This window comes from Chiloscyllium punctatum, chromosome 20 (assembly GCF_047496795.1).
Source record: "Chiloscyllium punctatum isolate Juve2018m chromosome 20, sChiPun1.3, whole genome shotgun sequence".
NCBI classification, from domain to species: Eukaryota; Metazoa; Chordata; class Chondrichthyes; order Orectolobiformes; family Hemiscylliidae; genus Chiloscyllium; species Chiloscyllium punctatum.
Window position 1 is genome coordinate 90,638,825 of NC_092758.1, and position 22,132 is coordinate 90,660,956.

The window sequence follows — 22,132 nt, forward strand, 5'->3', positions numbered from 1 at the left end:
AGAGAATATTAAACAATTGAGTGTACCTGTAACTCTCCTTGTAGAGATATGTACAAACATTAATTTCAATCTGTTTGGACATGGTATGACACATCTGTGATGCAGTTAGGATTCTTAGATGGGCCTTCTGGCCCAGAGATAGGGTCACTAATAATTGAACGAGTAGTTCCTGGAGAAAGATCACCTCTTTCTCACCATCTCAGTAATTAAGAGCTGGGTGAGAAGTCCGGAAATGATCAATAAATGGCCTCTTCGGGATCTCAATTTGCCACCAGCCCAATTGCCATCAGATAAGGAAACTGGCTGGCTTCCCTAAACGAGGTGACTTTGCTGCCAGGTTTGTGGGAAATCTCCAACTGCCTCAATATGGGGCAATCAGAAGCATAGATTGGGGGTAAGGGGGTGCCTTTGAATGCCACCCACTCCTTTCACCTCCAACGCCGTTCTTCCTGCAACCCTCTAACTGCAGGAAGTGAATAAAAACCACTTTCATCTTCACTGCCCGATCCCTGAAGCCTAGGCCTCAACCATTGATGGTTAGAACCTAACTCATGATCTTTAGGACCTAGAAGCTGCTGACCTCTGATTGGGCAGACGCTTCTGACAAGATGGGACTCTGCAGGCCAAGCCTGCAAATCAAGAGAAGCTTGCTCTGTCAGCTCTTAAATTGATTGGCTGATTCATGAGCCAATCTCTGTGGGGAAAGGCAGCAAGTCAGTCATCACTGAATATGCCTGCCCCTCACCACCCCCACAGTTTTACATTTTAATTGTTTATGTACAATGCAGGCTCTTCAAAAATTGGCACGATATGCGGTGGATGGCTCTGGGATTAGATTCATGTAATGGCAGTCATCAGTTTGTCTTAAGATTCTGTCTAATTGTCTGTACATTTGGTTTGAAGTATTAGAGAGCTTCTTAGTACGATTGCACAGGAAATTCTGTGTTGAATACTATACCCACTTGTTGAACAATAAAGACGCTGTAACTGCTGCAGCCCTGCAAAAAATGCACTTAGTTCACAGAGATTGTAATAGTATTATTGACTCAGCATTAGAACTGAATATAACATTCTGTTGGCCAGCCAGTTCCAGAGCAGTCTGTTCTCATAGTGATACAGTGCAAGTACGGTGCTGTACTTCTTATGACACAATTATCCCAAAAACATCGTCCTCACTTTGGGCAGAGGGTGGTGTGTGTATGGAATGAGCTGCCAGAGGAAGTGGTAGAAGCTGGTACAATTACCACATTTAAGGGGTATCAATGGGTATATGAATAAGAAGGGTTTGGAGGGACATGGGTCAAGTGCTGGCAAATGGAATTAGATTAGGTTAGGATATCTGGTCAGCATGGATGAGTTAGACTGAAGTGTCTGTTTCCATGCTGTATATCTCTATGACGATGACTTGTGTGCTTGCTGCATTTATTTCATTTCTTTGTTAATTTTACCAATAGTTCTCTCCCCATTCCTTTATCTTCATGAGCTAGACACCAGTTGTACACTAGAAGTTGCCTGTTCCTCTGTACTCCATTCAAAACTCCCTCAGGTACGATGCAGAAACTGGTGTAAATTACAATTCAGTCTCCGACATGCTGCAACTTTAATAAGGGGGGGGGGTTGGTGGTGGAATCTCCGGTCACAAATAGTGAACTAAATAACATTCAGAAAGCACCTACAAGGTGTGGAGGTGATAGCTGAGTGGTGTTTATCACTAAGCTATTACTCCGGGGAATGTTCTGCAGACCCTGGTTCAAATCCTGCCACAGCACATAGTAGAAATTGAATCCAATAAAAGTCTGGAATTAAGAGCCTAAAGATGACCGTGAAATAATGCCCTTCAGGGAAGGAAGCTGCCATCCTTACTTGGTGTGGCCTACATGTGACTCCAAACCTACAGTGATGTGGTTGACTCTTAACTGCCCTCTGGGGCAATCAATGCTGGATTATCCAGCAATGCCCTTATCCCATGAATGTTTTTGTTTAAAATGCTGGAACAGAGTGGCTATCTCGAATCCTTTATGTCCCATCGGTTTCACACGGATTCTATGCCCTCCCTCCGTGTTGATTGTCATCCTCTCACTTTTTCAGAAAGTTTGGAAAAGGAACTGGTCGGTATTGTACCCAGCAAGTTCCAACAGTATTGCCAGGCTGGAACTGTTCGATGCAAGGGACTGGACGAACACTCATGAGAAGCAGATGACAAAGCGAGTGGAACGGATCATTCGTTTGTCTGACTGTATCAGCATTAATCAGAACCAAGTGGAAAACCCTCCGAAAGAGACAGCGACATTTAGCATTATCACCATGGAGAAAACCTACATCATGGCAGCGTCCAAACATGAGGTGATGGCTTGGGTCAAGTGTCTTTGTGAATTAGCATTTCAGGTGGGTGCATCAGAGGGGAGTGGAAAGTGAAAGTTACTCGCTTTTTATTAGATAAGTAAATATGTTATTGTCATTTTAAAAGGGAGCAATTGCAAACATTTGTTTTCATGAGTAGCTTTCCTCAAAGTAAAAGTTGAGTTGCTTATGCAGTATTCATTTATTTATTGGGCATGTTACAAACCCAGCTGGTGGTGCTACTGGGTAAATTTATTCCCAGAGTGAAGCCAGCTTTTGTTGATCAGTTTTTGAAAAAATTAGTTAATGTGGTCATCATTCACATAAACATAGTCACACAAGGTTGCTGAGATTCTATAACAACAGAACAAGTTTCTTACACAATAGACAAAATGGAAAAAAGCTATCTGATATCGAACACAGTTAGACAGATCTTGAAACACACAGTGAAACAAAGTTTGAACAATTCCCTCTCTCAATCACTTCACAGTGATTCAAATCCAGAAACATTGCCTCATGTATCACATTTTTAAGTAATTGATTCTTCCTTCTGTTCCTTGATCTGTGCGATCTTCCTTTCAGAATATCCTCAAAACTGAAAGCTTAGATTATTACAGCTTCTTATAACCTGCAGATTTCAGACCAAATAACTCCTGGTCTGGAGATCGCACCAGATCATATCTTCCACTGAAGTAACTTAAACCCTTTGCTCTGGAAAAAAAACCTCCTTTCTTGGAGAGAAACTGTGCTGCTGGCCTCAGTCAGGTCTCCACTGAACTGCCCTAAAACATTTCAGTCCCAGGGTTACCTAACCTGAAATCAATCTTTCATTATTGTAAACTGAAACTGAGCTAATGGCCTTCAATGTTTATCCGACCTGTTGTCATGATTTGGAGATGCCGGTGCTGGACTGGGGTGTACAATGTTAAAAATCACACAGCACCAAGTTATCGTCTAACAGGCTTTCACCTGCTGTAAATCACAACAATATAAACAACCCTGTCAAGCCCCCTTAAAATCTTTTACATTTCAAACAAGTTGCTCTTTACTCTTCTAGGCTTCAATGTATTGAAGCCAAACCTGTCATGTTGCCTCATAAAACAACCTGCCATTCCAGGTATTTATCTGGTGAATGATTTCTGAATTTTTTCCAATACATTAAAATCCTTCCTTCTTTTTTTAAAAAAATCAATATTGTACAATGAATCTGTAACTGAAGCTTACTCATCTCTTGATTTCTGTTAACTCTCAAACAATGACACCATTCTGTTAGCTTTCCTGATTACGTGCTGTACCTGCGCACTAACCTTTTGTTATTCGGGACACCCAGACCTGTGCATCTCAGAGCTCTGCAATTTCTCAACATTCAAATAAAATGCTTCCCTTTTATTCTTCCTGACAAAATGAACAATTTCACATTTTTCACCTTATATATATTTCCCCTTACCTCCCTAAACTGAAACGATCTAAAAATCCAAAGCTCTTTTCCAAAGTAAACCTGAACAGAGCTGTTGACGTGATCCTTTGATTAGCTCTGCTCAGCTCAAACTTGCAAGTTGTTTTTCCAAAAGACATGAACTCAGTGTCCACCAGTCTGTATGTTCTGTTTGGGTCAAATGAAGTTTATTTTCCAAAGGACCCAAACAGATCTATCCACTTTTGTCAGTCGAATTTCATTTTGCATGTCGTGTATTCCTATGGTTTCGATATTTTAAAAATCCTATTGTACAGTGCACATCACTTTTTAACCAATCTGGGCCAGCAATTAGAAAAGAGTAGATTACTTACCCACTCAGATCTCCATCACTTCAGACACAGCGCATAAGAAATGCTTGTTTAAAGCAGACAAATAAATGTATGCAAATTGATATCCTGTAATGTCAATAGGACTGATTACACCAGATTGTGACTACCAATTAAAGCAAGAAGCTTAAACAGTCGGCAGTGACAGGTTTGAAGATAGACACCCTTGGCTGGTTGGTGTAAGTGTATCTGAAAACCAAAAACATTCTTTATTCGAGAAACAGTATGTCCCAAGGTGTACTTCACTTGCCAGATCTTTGGCATGTACCTAATCCATCTGTATGCCTCTGTAGCCTCCTTATGTCCCTCTTCACAACATACATTCTGGCCTTATCTTTTGTCATCAGCAAACTTGCCAACCACACCTTGAGTCATACAGCACGGAAACAGATCCTTCGGTCCAACCAGTCCGTGCAGACCATGTTCCCAAACTAAACCAGTCCCATCTGCCTGCACCCGGCCCATATCCCTCCAAACCTTTCCTGTTCATGTAAAAAGTGGAGGTCCCAGCATTGATCCTTATTACACCTTGCCAACCAGAAAATGACCTAGTTGTGCATATTCTGTTTCTCGTTAGCTAGCTAATGTTCTATCCATGCCAATGTGTTAGGCCCGTAACATGGCTACCATTTTCTGCAGTAGCCTCTGATGTGTTACTTCACAAGAAGATTTCTGAAAATCTAAGAATATTGCATTTCCTGCTGGTTCCCCTTTTCCTCAAAGAACACTGACGAATTGGTTAAGCTTGAGTTCCTGATCACGAAATCACAATGTGCCTGATCTCCTTGAACAGTTTGAAGGGTTCTGTTTTACTGCCTTCAATGACAAATTCTAATATCTTCACAATGACACATCTTAAGCTATTTGGCCACAGCTTCCTACTTTCTGCTGCATGCCTTTACGAATAAAGGAACTACGTTCGCAATTTTCAAATCCAATGGAACCATAATCAAACCTAAATAAATTTTGGAAAATTCTAACCAATACATCAACTTTCTGACTAGCCACTCTTTTAAAAAGTCCCAAGGATGAAATCCATTAGGACCTGGGTCCACAGCCCCAATCCAGGACCACTTCCCTGGTATTGTAAATTTCTATAGGTTTGTTTTTATTCTTGTATGGGATATGGGGATTCCTGACAAGGTTGGTACTTGTTACCCTTGACATACAAAGTTTGCTCGGAGAAAGTGAGGACTGCTGATGCTGGAGGTCAGAGTCGAGAGTGTGATGCTGGACAAACCAGGGAAGGATAGCATACTTATTTCCCCAAATGACCACCGCTCACCGCATCAGGGACCCGGGTTCGATTCCACCCTTTGGTGACTCTGAGTGGAGTTTGCACAGTCTCCCAGTCTCTGTGTGGGTTTCCTCCAGGTGCTCCGGTTTCCTTCCACAGTCCAAAGGTGTGCAGGTTAGGGTGGATTGGCTTGGCGGAATGCAGGATTACAGGGATGGGTGGGGGTGGATCTGGGTGAGAAGTTGGTGTGGACTCGATGGGCCGAATGACCTGCTTCCACACTGTTGGATTCTATTCTATGAAATGGGCCCAGCTGTCAATTCCAGATTTTTATGAGACGCAGATTTTGCCGTCTGCTGTGGTGGCATCTAAACCATGACCTTAGAACAATAAGTTTCTCTTTCTTTTTGGGCGGCACGGTGGCACAGTGGTTAGCACTGCTGCCTGACAGCGCCAGGGACCTGGGTTCAATTCCCGCCTCAGGCAACGGTCTGTGTGGAGTTTGCACATTCCCCTCGTGTCTGTGTGGGTTTCCTCCAGGTGCTCCGGTTTCCTCCCACAGTCCAATGATGTGCAGGTCAGGTGAATTGGCCATGCTAAATTGCCCGTAGTGTTAGGTAAAGGGGTAAATGTAGGGGAATGGGTCTGGGTGGGTTGCTCTGAGGAGGGTCGGTGTGGACTTGTTGGGCCGAAGGGCCTGTTTCCACACTGTAAGTAATCTAATCTAATAACATTACCATGATGTTCTGGATTATGAGTTCAATGACATTAACACTATAACATTGCCGTCCACACATTGCCGTCCATTAAAACATCCCTTGTGTGGATAAACATAACAGAAATGTTTAAGAGAGTTCCATTTACATTATTATTATTTGTGGGCGGCACGGTGGCACGGTGGTTAGCACTGCTGCCTCACAGCGCTGGAGACCCGGGTTCAATTCCCGCCTCAGGCGACTGACTGTGTGGAGTTTGCACATTCTCCCCGTGTCTGCGTGGGTTTCCTCCGGGTGCTCCGGTTTCCTCCCACAGTCCAAAGATGTGCAGGTCAGGTGAATTGGCCATGCTAAATTGCCCGTAGTGTTAGGTAAGGGGTAGATATAGATGTAGGGGTATGGGTGGGTTACGCTTCGGCGGGGCGGTGTGGACTTGTTGGGCCGAAGGGCCTGTTTCCACACTGTAAGTAATCTAATCTAATCTAATTATTCTTTAAAACTTTACACAATATTTATGCAAAATATTTTGTCTACATGCTTTGCAATAAGTAAACGGACATAATTGCTTGGTGATGTTTTTAGCAGGCATTGCGCCGGTCTCTGCTGTTTCAGATTACTCCCCCAGGTTTAGAGACTCTTTACAGTTAGCTGTTCAATATACTGGCTTCCACTGAGTAGTCCCCAACAAAAGTGGAACATTACATTTGTGGTCTGACATGCATTACTGAACTTTGTCATGACTTTTAAATCTATAATTACAGCTTTCATTTCCTCCACCTTTTCAGAATACCAGTACAAAAAAACCAAATGAAGATGTTTCTGCCTCCAGTAACATGTTGCCTGGTGACTCATTAATAATGGAGGAAAATGAACTTTATTCAACAATATCCCAAGGTGCAGTATGAAATAAGATAAGGAAAATGTGCTATCCATTCTGAATTCATGTCCAGGTCGAGAACATTTAACCTTCTACCCATGGGGGAAGTGAATGTAATAGAGACAGGTTTGTGGATGGCAGAAAAATAGTTGGGAAAGCAGGTGATGAAGGTGATACAAACAGATTGGTAGGGATATTGGCAGGTTAAGCAAGTGGGCAAAAACCTTGTGGATGGAACATAATGTGGAGGAATGTGAAGTCTGGCAAGAGGAATAGAAGAGATGAATATTATTTAAATGGAGAAAGACTGCAGAAAGCTATGGAATAGTGGGATTCTGAACTCATCGCCTGTGAATCATAAAAAGTGAGCATCAAGTTCAGCAGGTCATAGGGAAGGCAAGTGGAGCGTTGGCCTTTATTTTAAAGGGACTGGGATATAAAAGTAAGGAAGTCTTGCTAAAAATGTGCAACACACCATTCCGACCATGGCTGGATTACTTTGAACAACTTTGGGCCCTTATCTAAGGAAAGATAGGCTCACATTTGAGGCCATTGAGAGAAAGGCCGATACCAGGAAGAGATCAGACTATTTTATGAGGAGAAGGTGTGTCGATTGGACCTAAACTCATTTGAATATAGAAGAATGAGAGGTAACCTTATTGAAACATGCTCAGTCCTTAGGGGATGTGACAGGATGGGTATCGAAAGTTTGTTTCCTGTTGTGGGAGAGAGCACAGAGGGCATAATCTCAGAAGAAAGAGATGAGGAGAATCTCTTCTCTCAGGCGGTCTCTTTATCAGAAAGGGCAGCAGAGGCTGGGTCAATTTGAATATTCAAGGCTGAGATAAACTGACGCAAATAGAGAAGTTGGGACTTGCATATTATTCTGTATTTCCTCGAGTTTAAAATCTTCAGAGAAGTGGATAGGTTTCCAAAGTCTGTGTAGGGCAAGTCAGTTCAGAGGTTTCAGAAGATACATGCAAGGTGTTGCATTTTGGTAAGATGCACAAGGGCAGGGCTTACCGCTAACACAGTTAATGGTAGGGCCCTGGGGAGTGCTGTAGAACAGAGAGACCTAGAGGTTCAGGTACATAATTCTTTGAAGTTTGCATCACATATAGATAGGTGGTTAAGATGGCATATATCACACTTGCCTTCATTGCTCAGACTTTTGAGTATAGGAGTTGGGACGTTATGTTGAGGTTGTACAGATGTTGGTGAGGTCACTCTTGGAGGACTGAGCCCAGTTCTGGTCGTCCTGCTACAGGAAGGATATTATTAAGCTGGAGAGGGTTAAGAAGAGATTTACCAGGATATTGCTAAAATGGAGGGTTTGAGTTATGAGGAGAAGCTGAACAGGCTGGGGCTGTTTTCCCTGGAGCGTAGGAGATTGAGGGGTGACCTTATATAGGTTTATAAAATTATGAGGGGCATGGATAAGCAAAGGTCTTTTTCCTAGGGTGGGAGAGTACAATGAATTATAAGGTGAAAGGAGAACGATTTGAAAGGGACCTGAGGGGCAGCCTTTTCATACAGAGGGTGGGTCATGTATAGAATGAACTACAAAAGCTGGTGGTAGTTGCAGGTACAGTTACAAGACGTATGGATAGGTACATGAATTGGAAAGTTTTAGAGTGATATTGGCCAAATGCAGGCAAATGTGATCATTAAGTTTGGGAAGGGTCTGTTTCCATGCTGTATGACGCTACGACTCTATTAGGGAAGTCTATAAAGAGATGTGAGCATATTGTTTACCAGATGGAGTGCTCTTCTCCATAGAACAGTGTTGAGATTCATGTTTTAATATCATTTGGATCCTGTGCTTTAATCTTTGCATTGATTGACAGATCAGCCATCCTCTGATCCTTTAAATGGCTAACCAGAAAGCTGACTTCTTTGTTTGGATGCCCAGCCATTGCTTCACTACTTAAGACTTTAATCTATTCATCTCTGGAGGCTTTGTTTAATCAGTTGTGCATGGGACCTGATTAGAGGTGTTTCAATAAGCTCTAAATATCACTCATTGATTCAGGTCAGCAGGTGATATCGACAGAATTGTAAAATGGACAATGAACATTTTAGTGATAGTTTTATGAGCATTTAATAGGATAACATTCATTTGAAGAGGTTTTTGAATGGATGTTTGTTTATTTATTTAAACAGTTTTATGAGCATCTCAAAAACATTCAAATACTTCCTTGGGTTCATAAGTTCAGTTCGTTGTGGATGCTGGGTAAGCAGATATGAGTGAGGCTGAAAGGGAACAAGAGGTGTATCAGTGGTGAGAGCTAGGGTACAGAATTGGGCTTCTATCACTGTGAATAGAACCAGGTCTTTGGATCTGCCTGTCTTGCTATCCTTTCATACCTGCTTCCAGAGGGAAAGGTCTAATATCAACCACCTCCACCACTCAGAATCACGGCTTGTCATATTTCAGTTCATTGTGTCTACACTAGCTCTCTAAATGAAGATGGTATAGCCAGGCAGTGCACATGGCACGTGGTTTTGCAACGTCAGGAACGGTCTGAATCACGATCCCCACCTCAAAGGACATAAGCCTGGTCCTGGGTGTCAGAAGTTGACCTCATGCCCATAAGTGATTTTGCCAATGGTCAGCAGGCAGATAAGGAAGAGCAGGTAGTGAAGGAAACATGTCTGGAGGAACCCAGGAGGTATCAGAGATGGGAAGAGATGGAAATTATTTAGCTTCGATTGGAGAGTTGGAGTAACACAAAGTCAGGTGATCCCAGTAACATTGACAACAGAGGAGCACTCTTGAGAGGCAATAGTTTCAAAATAAAATTCTGTCTTCCAGTATGGGCATAAACCTTTTGAGAAAAACTAGTAAGAATCTTTGTGCTGACAGTAGATACGAGTTCTATGTCTCAGTAATCATAGTCCTAAGCTTGTTGAGCAACAGCATTGGCTGGAGAAAATGTCCAATGACAGGGGAGTTTGTTGTAATTGCTTCCAACCTGACAGCAGATGTGTAGGTGGAAACTCTGTCTGGGTGTGAAGCCATGGTGGCAGTGGTAGTTCCTCAGATTGTAAGCCCCAGCCTATGAAGATGCTGGATGTGATGAGTGGAACAATTCTCACCAATGTTATTTGTATTTTGTGAATAGACATTGAAGTCATTAGGAATAAATGAATGGAGTTTCCAACTTGATTTACTTATTTCAAGAACAAAATGAACTAACATACTTCCAAAGAAAAATTACACTAAATCTCGATGCTAAGGTAGGTTTAGGAAATGTGAAGACCTTTGTTTGTTTGTCTCATAGAATGCCAGACCACAGACATCTTGAAAAAGCTCCTCCCAAAAATATTCTAGTCGTGAGCATTAACAACAAAAATAGAAATTGCTGGAAAAGCTCAGCAGGTCTGGCAGCATCTGTGGAGAGAAATCAGAGTTAATGTTTCGGGTTGAGTGACCCTTCCTCAGAACTCTGGATGCTGCCAGACCTGCTGAGCTTTTCCAGCAACTTCTGTTTCTGTTTCTGATTTACAGCATGCACAGTTCTTCCTGTTTTTCTTGTTCAGAGGTGAACATTCTTTGTCACTAAATTGTTGAAAATGTATTTAACAGCTGGAAATCAATTCACTGTGACGGTGCAGAAATCTGAAGCTGCAACAAGATGTGAGCTCCATGGAACCTATCTGTTAATAGCAGGCAAAGACAGCCTGATTCTGAAAGATCCCATAACAAAAGAAGATGTCTACAAATGGCCTTACAGCTATCTACGCCGATATGGAATGGATCAGGTGAAAATATATCTGTTTGAGTCTTCGTCCTGTTGCGTTGCTTCCTTGGTGTTGATGTTTCTGAATATTACTGTAGTATTCAGAAAGTAATGCTTCTGCTAAAGTCAGCTGCCTCCACATCAGTGCCATGGACAATGCCTGTTAAAATAAGAGGCAGTAAACATCACAGGAATATTTGGGAAGAACAGTGAAACAACTAACTAGTCTCAATTAGGTCAAAATTTAGCATTACAGTAAAATCATTTACAATAGGAATGAGCCTTCTGCCTTGATTTTATTTGGGGGCTCGTTTGGGATGGACATCCCTTCTGGGGACGAGAGTGTGGCGCTGGAAAAGCACAGCAGGTCAGGCAGTATCCGAGGAGCAGGAGAATCAACATTTCAGGCATAAGCCTTTTACCATAAAGCCTGGGCCATTTAACTCCCATGTCTCACATAAACAATCCAGGTTAGTCCCCCTAACACCAATCCCTTCAGGTCAGGGGACTGAGAATTAGGGTCCGTTGATTTAGGACAGTGGAGAGGAGGAGAGGTCATTGGCACAGTCGATGACTGTGAGAGCTGAACCAACTGAGGCAGGGAGAGACTAGATCAGATCTGTAACTGTCCAGGAACTCACTGTGAATTGAAGTAGGTTTCAATGTGATCACCTCTCATTCTTTCAAACTTCAGAGATTTTCAACCCAGTTTGCCCAATCTCTCTCCATAGGACAGTGCTGGTATCCCAGGAGGAAAACTGGTGAACCTTCACTGTATTTCTGTATGGCAATGATATCTTTGCTGGGATAAGGAGGCCAAGTCTACACAAAGCACTCCATGTGCAGTCTAACCAAGCTCCTATACAACTGAAGCAAGTCTTCACTCGTCCTGTCACAAACCCTCTTGCAACAAAGGCTAATAATTCTGTAAGCATTCCTGAAGAAGGGTTATACCCGAAATGTTGACTTCTCCACCTCCTGATGCTGCCTGCCTTGCTGTGTTCCTCCAGCCTCCTGCCTGTCTCACCTGATGCTGCCTGGCTTGCTGTGTTCCTCCAGCCTCCTGCCTGTCCCTCCTGATGCTGCCTGCCTTGCTGTGTTCTCCCAGCCTCCTGCCTGTCTACTAACAATCCTATTAATCTTCCCAAGAGCTTGCTGAATTTCTATGTTAGTCTTCAGTGATTTATCAACTGGGACACTTCATTCCTTAAAAACGTCTACCTCAATACCACCTTCCTGCTCTTTCTCCACACTCAGTCATGTCATTAGTCCCCAGAAACCTATTGATTTCTGTCATGAGCATGTTCAGTGATAGAGCTCCTACAGATCTCCAGGTACAGAATGCTTAATGTTCACCGTCATAATCCTGAGATTATGTTTCTTGATTCAAGAGTCACGAAGCGACATATCTACTTAGATCTACCCCGTCACAATCTCTTAGAATTTTATCAGTTTCAATAAGCTTGCCTCTCATTGTTCAAAACTCCAGTGATTTCAGAGCTCTTCTCAAACCAATCCTGCATCCCAGGGATTGATCTCATGAATATCCCCCTATGGCAAATACATGCTTTCTTAGATAAAGACACCAAAACTATACACAGAACTCCACCTGGGGTATCACCAAGGTGATACAGAACTGCAGCACGATAACCTCAGGCGACTGACTGTGTGGAGTTTGCACATTCTCCCCGTGTCTGCGTGGGTTTCCTCTGGGTGCTCCGGTTTCCTCCCACAGTCCAAAGATGTGCAGGTCAGGTGAATTGGCCATGCTAAATTGCCCCTAGTGTTAGGTAAGGGGTAGATGTAGGGGTATGGGTGGGTTGCGCTTCGGCGGGGCGGTGTGGACTTGTTGGGCCGAAGGGCCTGTTTCCACACTGTAAGTAATCTAATCTAATCTAATCTAATCCAATCTCTGCTGCTGTGTTCAAATCCCCTGGGATTAGAGACTTACAGTCTGCCTCCTTCACTCCTTGCTGCACCTGCATGTTAGCTTTTAGTGAGAAGTCATTTGACACCAGGTTATAGTTCAACAGGTTTATTTGAAACCACAAGTTTTCAGAGCACTGCTCCTTCATCAGGTGAAGTGAGGAGTGTGTCAGGTGATGAAGGGGCAGCGCTCTGAAAGCTTGTGATTTCAAATAAACCTGTTGGACTCTAACCTGTTGTGTGACTTCAGACTTTGTCCACCTCAGTCCAACAGCAGCAGCTCCACATTGTAGTTTTTAGTTAGTCAAAGACAAGGACATCTGTATCCTTTTCAACAGCCACACTTTGCAATCTCACTGTTTAAGAAATATTCAGCCTTTCTGTTTTGACTGTCAAAGTGAATAACTCATCTTTGTTCACATTATATTCTGTCTGCCTTGTTTTGCCTGGCTCCTGTAGCCTGCCCAGGTCCTCTTGAAGCCTCTGTGCATCCTCCTCACAACTTGTATTCCCAGCTCATTCCATTTCTCCACAAACTTAGAACGATTACAATCTGGTCCCTCAAATCCAAATCATTTAAATAAATTGTTGATTAAGTTTGTTTTATGGATGTGAGACAGTAAAACTGTGTGAGGCAAATATCTCTCCTTTTAAATTAAAGAAGGTGGAATGTGCAGTAAAAGCCCTTTGTGCAGATTATCTCTGTTCACCCAGTTCTCGATGTACAATTGATTACTGTCACTTTGGTCAAAAGTAAGAGGTTGTTGTACGAAAGCCAGAATTCTGGTGCAGGAATTAGTATTCAGCCTTACTCAAATCTGAACTCATGAGGAAGCTAGTCATCATCTAAATGTGAGGGAGCTGAGGGATGAGGATTCCACTAATTGATCATTTCTGATGATTTATTGAAAGATAATCTAATATGTACAGTGCAGAGTACTCTCCTCACACAGACCTAGAGTGTTACAGTGTGACCACATCCCTGTGCTTGGCCCATCTGTAAGCTGTGCTTTTAGAATCATAGTGGGAACAAGCCGCTCAGCCCATTGAGTCTACACTGGTCCAACCTAGATCCACCAGCCTATCTCTTTGATCTGCGATTCCCAAGGCCAGTCCATGTAACTTGCACATCCCTGGACTGTGGGAGGAAACTCACGCAGACACAGGGAGAACATGCAAACTCCACACAGACAGTCGCCTGAGGATGGAATCAAACCTGGGTCCCTGGCGCTATGAGGCAGCAGTGTGAACCATTGAGAGCACGTGCTGTCTACAGCAGGGCAGGGACTTCACACCAAAGATGATAATACAGCAACGCCTCGATCAAATTCCTACTGTCCCAAAGCCAGCCATCTGTCCTTCTGATATATCCAACTCCACAGTTCCACCTGCTGTGCTGTTACAGCGGTTCAAGCAGATGGTGCTGACTTTTTTTTTAGATTAGATTAGATTAGATTACTTACAGTATGGAAACAGGCCCTTCGGCCCAACAAGTCCACACCGCCCCGCCGAAGCGTAACCCACCCATACCCCTACATCTACATCTACATCTACCCCTTACCTAACACTACGGGCAATTTAGCATGGCCAATTCACCTGACCTGCACATCTTTGGACTGTGGGAGGAAACCGGACTTGGATGAACCAATTTTGGCTCTGCTCCAGATAGGGGTAATTTCTCAGACCCTCTCCCTGTCTGAAGTTTTTCATTTGTTGCTGGCTCTATACTACAGTTCCTGCAGATACACAGACAGGAGATGAAATAGCCTCTGTGATTAGTGGGGAACAGGCTTTGAGTTTCAGGTTGCCTTGTGGATTACGCAGGAGAGTTACTGTGTGGAATTTGTCGTCTTGATAGACTTGAGTTGTTATGGTAGAATTTCCACAGTATGGGAGCAGGTCATGTGGCCCACTGTCTCTCCTAAGAGCATCCCACCCACAACTACACCATCCCTGTAACCCTGCATTTCCCATGGCTAATCCAGCTAACCTGCACATCCCTGGACACTATGGGGCAATTTTCCATTGCCATTCCACCCTGACCTGCACATCATTGGACTGTGAGAGGAAACCAGAGCACCCAGAGGAAACCCACCCAGACACGGGGAGAATGTACAAACCCCATACAGACAGGGAGGGTGGAATCGAAGGTGGGTCTCTCATGCTGTGAGGCAGCAGTGTTAACCACTGAGCTACCATTCTATATGCGAGCTCTAATATTACAATATTATATGCGGTTGAATGTAATTAAATGAGAATTGTATACTGGCATTATGTCTGACAGAGATTTCCTTTGTCATCAGGCAACATTTACCTTTGAAGCAGGAAGAAGATGCGATTCAGGACAGGGGATTTTTCGATTCAAAACAAAGGCAGTCAAAGGAATTTTCCACATTATTGATGCAGCAGTAAAGGAAAAGGAGTCCAAGAAAAAACAGCAACGATTAAGTTTAACTTCTGTTAGCTCTGAGACTTCCACAGCGTCCAGTCAAAAACTACCAAGTGCAGCATCCCCGAGTCAGGAATCTTCAGGTGGAAGAGTGAAACCCATGAAGGACACAGATTCAAATCAAGAGGTTAGGAAGAGAAAAGAAAATCGAGATCGTAAAGGCTGTAACTCACCTTCTGGGGCTGTACCAAGGGCACCTCCAGGAGCCGAAAGGAACCTTCCTACAACCGACGATAGGGAGGGTGTCGGTGAAATAGTTTATGCTACTGTCAAATATCCTAAAGGAAAGACAAAAAAGGTTAATGTGGAGGAGCCAACGGTTAATCCTACAAAGTATAGAGATAGTTACAGTGATGACTCTTCCTTAGACCCAGTGTATGAGAATGTTTCGGATATAGAATCACTGCTGTCTTTTGAGGAAGAGCCATCCTTTCTCAAGGACATACAAAAGTCACTCTATGAAAATTCACAGGGTAGCCTTGAAGATCAGAACTTGTCTTCCAGTACATCAGCTTCTGCTCCAGATTATGAGAATGTTGTGATTGAACACAGTCAGCAGACTTCTGAAGGTGAACAGGATGATTGTCCAGTCAATGAGAAAGGTGATCTACACCAGACTCCTCCTGGGACAACACCCAAGGAGCGAGACACTTCCTTAAGCTCCGGAGCCTCTAAAGTCACAAAAACAAAATTTCCAGCTGGTATCCAAGAGGTTCTAACTGATCTGTACTCCAAAGAATTGAGTAAGACACGAGAAGGAAAACTGGAGAAGTTTACCAGACCATCAGAGTTGCGAAAGTATTGAACTGGGGATGTGGACGGGTATGGGATGCTGGGGAGAGGGCTGGGTGAGTGGTTACTGAAATGGAAACAATTTCTCTAACAATCTTTATCATTTTACAGGTTTTCAACAATTACTTTCTAATATTTATCATTTTCTCTCGTGAATCTGTAACTGCAGGCCGAGTGACATGAAGAGGTACATCTCTTTGAGCCTCATTTTTTTTATTGACAGTTTGTCAAAGGTTGTTGGGGACAGGCAGGAGGATGGTGTGAAGATCACAACCAGATCAGCCCAGATCTCTTTGACTGACAGGGCCAAATGGCCTACTCTGGCTCCCATGGACACCAACCCTGTCTGTCCATGTCTCTGGGAGAAGAACAGTTACTGAGTATACAGGAGATGACAGCTTGGACGAGGCAAACTTCGCTGCCTTGTGTTTCTCAGATTGGAAGTGAAAATCTAGCTCCTGTCACTATGACTAATGTGTCAAACTTTGCCCTTACTGATGACAGACTGAACCACCGACATCTGGAAGAAATCTAGTCTACTTAGTGAAACTTCTTCTTCCAGTGGGGAAAGGGGCTGTTTGTGTATCAGAATGCTCCAGTTCAAACACAGCGCAGTTCGAAAGGGGATCTTTACAGGTCAGCCAGGTGGACCTCATAGAATAGGAGTTCCCTGATTGGGGCTGTTAACCTGGCCAATCAGGGAGACCTGGCTGACAGATAGAAACAGGAGTGTCAGAGATTCTGTTCACTCTGAGAGCTGGCTCTGAGGGAGCTGGACCAATGTCAAGGACTCTCTGTGTGTAAATAAAGGGTGACTTGGTGACAGGATACTGGCCTCTACGGAATTATTTCAGTGACAGGCACTACATAGATGAGGACTGAGGAGAGAAGGTGATAGCACAGTGATATTAGACAAAAGGTGCAGGAGTAGGCCATTTGAGCCAGCACCAAATTGTCATTGGGCTAGTTATCCAGGGACCACAGTGTATTCAAATCCCACCATAGCAGATGAAATTTCAGTCTGGTTAAGATTTTAAAGACTTGAGAGAGTGCAATAATTGTAGAATCCCTACAGTGTGGAAGCAGGCCATTCGGCCCATTGGGTCCACACTAACCCTCAGAAGTGCATCCCACCCAGACACAGCCCCCTCCCATATCCCCATAACACTGCATTTCCGACGGCTAACCCATCTTACCCACACATCTTTGGACTGTGGGAGGAAACCAACACAGACACGGGGAGAATGTGGGCTGGACTCAAACCCGGGTCTCTGGCGCTGTGAGGCAGCAGTGCTAACCACTGAGCTACCATGTCACCCCAGTAACAGTGAGTTACAATACTGACCCTTAAATCTTTGAAATCAAAATTGAAATGAAACATGCCTCTAGGGATTTTGTTTGGTTCTATCTGTTGGCTGATAAATAGTAAAACGTCAGCTAGGCCTCCCATCAGATGAGCAGGATTTGTAGCTCATCAGTAAAGTAGATTCTGATTCAGTCTGCATTGGTAATTCCACCGTGACAGGCAACAACATCCAGGCTGGAGTAAAGTTTACGGTGTGGGATACTACGGTGATACAAGGTTGGATTTTCAGTTCTCCAACAGGACTCAGGGGTGGGTTCAGGGGACCATGTAGCCTATTTCTATTCCTACTCCTTATGGTTTGGGACAGTTTGCCTCCTCCCACCATTTCCTGTCTGCTCATTAAATATCCTTCTTCTGTAGACATGAAGTCTACACCGTGGGCGGCACGGTGGCACTGTTGCCTCACAGCACCAGAGACCCAGGTTCAATTCCCGCCTCAGGCGACTGACTGTGTGGATTAGATTACTTACAGTGTGGAAACAGGCCCTTCGGCCCAACAAGTCCACACTGACCCGCCGAAGCGTATACCACCCAGACCCATACTCCTACATTTACCGCTTCACCTAACACTACGGACAATTTAGTATGGCCAATTCACCTGACCTGCACATCTTTGGTCTGTGGGAGGAAACCGGAGCACCTGGAGGAAACCCACACAGACACGGGGAGAATGTGCAAACTCCACACAGTCAGTCGCCTGAGGCGGGAATTGAACCCGGGTCTCTGGCGCTGTGAGGCAGCAGTGCTAACCACTGTACCACCGTGCCACCCACTTAGCATTTGATTGACATTTTATATGGTTATAAAAGGATTATTTGTCTTTGATGTGGTTTCTGAATAGGCATTTGTTTATACAACTCAATGACCACTGGACAGGACTTTGTTTGCACGTTCTCCCCGTGTCTGCGTGGGTTTCCTCCAGGTGCTCTGGTTTCCTCCCACAGTCCAAAAATGTGCAGGTTAGGTGAATTGGCCATGCTAAATTGTCCGTAGTGTTAGGTGAAGGGGTAAATGTAGGGGAATGGGTCTGGGTGGGGTGCACTTTGGTGGGTCAGCGTGGACTTGTTGGGCCGAAGGGTTTCCACACTGTAAGTAATCTAATCTAAATTTCTCATGCAACATGAAGAGGCAAGGTTTGTGTCCACTGCTTAGCTAGGCCCACCCAAGGCAGTTCAGGTACCGAGTTCAGCAGGTTAGACATTGTCAAGGTTATTGGTCCAGCTCTCTACATTGTTCCTCTCCATGTATCATCACATCCACACCTCCTTCCAGCCCAACCCAGGCCCTCTCTGAGCCTCCCTGCTATTCTGCATCTGCTCAGGACAGATGCCTCAAGGGTCACTTAGCAACAATAGGTAATCCTTAAAATGGGTGCAAAGAAAATAGACATCTTAAGGTCTAAAACCAGGTCACTCTGTTACATGCCATCCATACCATACAGAAACAAAAAGGTCAGACTCAAGAAGAAAAAACAATGTCCTGTCCAGTGGTCATTGAGTTGTAAAAACAAATGCCTATTCAGAAACCACATCAAAGACAAATGATCCTTTTATAACCATATAAAATGTCAATCAAATGCTAAGACAACCTTCTGATAAGCTAAGTGCTTTTTAGTCTTTTGAACTGCAGGTGAGCATTAGTAATGGGCTCTCCTGTGGGAAAACAGTCAATGCAGCTTCACGCAATATTGAAATTAAAAGAAAAGAGGGCTAATTTTTTTTCTAAGCTACACATTAGAAGAATTTCAGTGGCAGATAACTTTGTTTTAAAATGTTAGAGCAGCACGCCAATGTGTTTCAACCATGTCCATTTCAGCCACTTCAGGTCATGACCTCCGAATTCCCAAGCACAAATGTTTGTTTTCTACTGTTTTAAATGCATACTAATAATTTATCAATTGTGAAACATATCTCACAACGTATCCTTATCAGAAAAAATAATTCAATACTTAGATAATATTGGCCAAAGTAATGGTCAATTTACCTATTCAGGACAATGCTCAATGATCAATCACTATAAAACTCATAGCAATTGGGCAAATTTGCTGGCTAATTCCGAATATGTGAAGAATTACACTGAAGAAAGCCAATTTAGATTTGTCAGTCAGGCTCACAGTTTAGTGCAGTTGTGTTTTGACAAAGGGTCACTTGACATTAATACTGATTTCTCTCCACAGATGCTGCCAGACCTGCTGAGCTTTTCCAGCAATTTCTGTCTTTGTTGGTGCAATTGTGTATGGGAAGGTACATAAGATCCTTATCTTTGCAAACAGGAAGAATATGTATGTGCACTGCGCCTATTTCAATTCAGCAAAAGAGGTGATGGCAATTTTCTGGTTCATTGGGGTCGAGAGTGTGATGCTGGAAAAGCACAGCAGGTCAGGCAGCATCTGAGGAGCTTATGTCCAAAACATCAATTCTCCTGCTCCTCAGATGCTGCCAGACCTGATGTGCTTTTCCACAACTACACTCTCAACTCTGATCTCCAGCATCTGCAGTCCTCACTGTCTCCTTCTGGTTCAGTGGTCAAAGCATTTCCCTCAGATATATGAATCACCCTGCCTAGTTCAAAATTTAACCAAAGTCTGGCAGTTAACTGTCATTCATCATTAACTGGTGCATCCCCCATGGCAATGCATCTACCAATCAGAGTCCATTTGCCATATAATCAACACTCTCCTCTGATTACATTATAAAAAGATTTTCCCTCTTGAAGAGGTATTCTTGTGAAATGTTTAGATGCATTCAAGTTGAAAAGCTTCAACAAAACATATCTTCTTTCAGCAATTCTCAATTTCTGTATTACTAAATGATATTTAAGATCGTACGGTAAAAACAATAAAATACAATGAACATAATTACCTCGACTGCAAGTCAAATGTTTTAACTCCATTTTCCTCCTTTACCTATTAGATTTGCATCCCAAAATGCTCAAGTCTGATACTTATCACAAATTGAAAGATTACAAGTTTGATTGGGTGCTGTCAATAATTTGGACACGGGCTGAGATTTATTGTTCCTTCTGCATATTTCCAGAAAGCCTCCCCCTTCAAATCTTCTCCAACTGCCCTGCAGTTCCAAAGCAGACACACATTTAGACACCTTAGGTCAGACCTCTCCCAGCTGTAAAATTCTTTAATGCTTTGGAGTTTTGGATCTAAAACTCTCTCTCCTTGATATGCCAGGAGTTCAACTCACTGTTAATGGAGTTCTTCACAAAACAGGAACTTTAAACCTTTTAGCCAACACCCATAATTTTAACTGAATTCTGCTAAATTCTTATCTCTTATTTGTCCTAAACCTTAAAAGTTAATTGCTTAAGAGAACTTCCTGATGAATTAACTTCTGTTAACTTTTCTTTTCTACTACTTATCTTCTAAGTAACTTGATACTCTTTGGAGGGTTGGTGTGGACTTGTTGGGCCGAAGGGCCTGTTTCCACACTATAAGTAATCTAATCTAATCATCATATGATCATTTACTGGAAGCTGGGCATGCTTACCAGAAACCAGATCCTAGTTCTTAAAAAGGTCCATCACCCTAAGATATCATTTCTTCTTCCTCCAAATACACCTTGGCTTGTCTGTAAGAGCTGCTCCTTTTTTTGAGGTATTGAGGTGATTTCCTCAAATTCCAGGAGCAGCAATTACTGTTTTATATGCTGTTGCATTGTTTTGGAACTTTGGAAAAAAAAAATCAAAAAATCAAAAAATCCTTGTAGAGGAATAAGACGGTGTTATTTTCTGGGTCTGTAGATTGTGAAGGAGCAAAAATGGCCTTTAGTGATATGTATTTCTTGTCAGATGTGGGAGTTTAAAGAGAGTTTAAGGGTTACTGCGGATTATATCTGCCATAAATGCTGTTGGATGCGAATCTTATCAGATCGAGTGGATCGGTTGGAGAGACAGATAGAAGCAATGAGGAATTTGCAACAGCAACAGTATGTGATGGATGGCAGTTATAGGAAGGGGGGAATGTCTCAGATACAGTCACATAGATGGGTTAACTCCAGGAAGGGTAAGAGAGGTCAGCACCTAGGGCAGGAGTCTTTTGTGGATATACCCATTTCAAACAGGTATACTATTTTGGAAAATGTAGAGGGTGATGGATTCTCAGGGGAACGTAGCACGAACAGCCAAGTTCCTGCTATTGAGACTGGCTCTAATGCAATGTCAGCTTCCAAGAGATCAATTGTGTTAGGGGATTCTCTAGTCCGAGGTACAGACATTTCTGTGGCCAGCAGAGAAAAAGCAGAATGGTGTGTTGTTTCCTTGGTGCCAGGATCAAGGATGTCTCAGAGAGGGTGCAGAATGTTCTCAAGGGGGAAGAGAGGCCAGCAAGAGGTCATTGTCCACATTGGAATCAACGATATAGGAAGGGAAAAGTTTGAGACTCTGAAGGGAGATTACAGAGGGTTAGGCAGAAATTTAAAAAGGAGGTCCTCAAGACTGGCAACATCTGGATTACTCCTGGTGCTACGAGCTAGTAAGTGCAGGAATAGGAGGATAGAGCAGATGAATGCATGGCTGAGGAGCTGGTGTATGGGAGAAGGATTCACATTTTTGGATCATTGGAATCTCTTTTGGGGTAGAATTGACCTGTACAAGAAAGACGGATTGCACCTAAATTGGAAGGGGACTAATATACTGGCAGGGAGATTTGCTAGAGCTGCTCGGGTGGATTTAAACTGGTAAGGTGGGGGGGTGGGACCCAGGGAGATAGTGAGGAAAGAGATCGATCTGAGATGGATACAGCTGAGAAGACAAGTGAGTCAAACAGTCAGGGCATGCAGGGACAAGGTAGGACTAATAAATTAAACTGCATTTATTTCAATACTAGGGGCCTAACAGGGAAGGCAGATGAACTCAGGGCATGGTTAGGAACA

At 43.3% G+C, this 22,132-nt stretch overlaps 1 protein-coding gene across 1 annotated transcript in view; it reads left to right on the forward strand.

Annotated features, from left to right (window-relative positions):
• Nucleotides 1–17,663, forward strand: part of LOC140491817 (uncharacterized) — a 33,449-nt gene extending 15,786 nt beyond the window's left edge. Inside the window, exons 2-5 of the mRNA XM_072590212.1 lie at nt 2,089–2,385; nt 6,882–6,990; nt 10,563–10,738; nt 14,946–17,663. Of these exons, the coding sequence (XP_072446313.1) occupies nt 2,089–2,385; nt 6,882–6,990; nt 10,563–10,738; nt 14,946–15,896 (1,533 nt within the window). The 3' untranslated portion in view covers nt 15,897–17,663. The remainder of the gene's footprint in view (nt 1–2,088; nt 2,386–6,881; nt 6,991–10,562; nt 10,739–14,945) is intronic.
• The last annotated feature ends 4,469 nt before the right edge of the window (nt 17,664–22,132 follow it).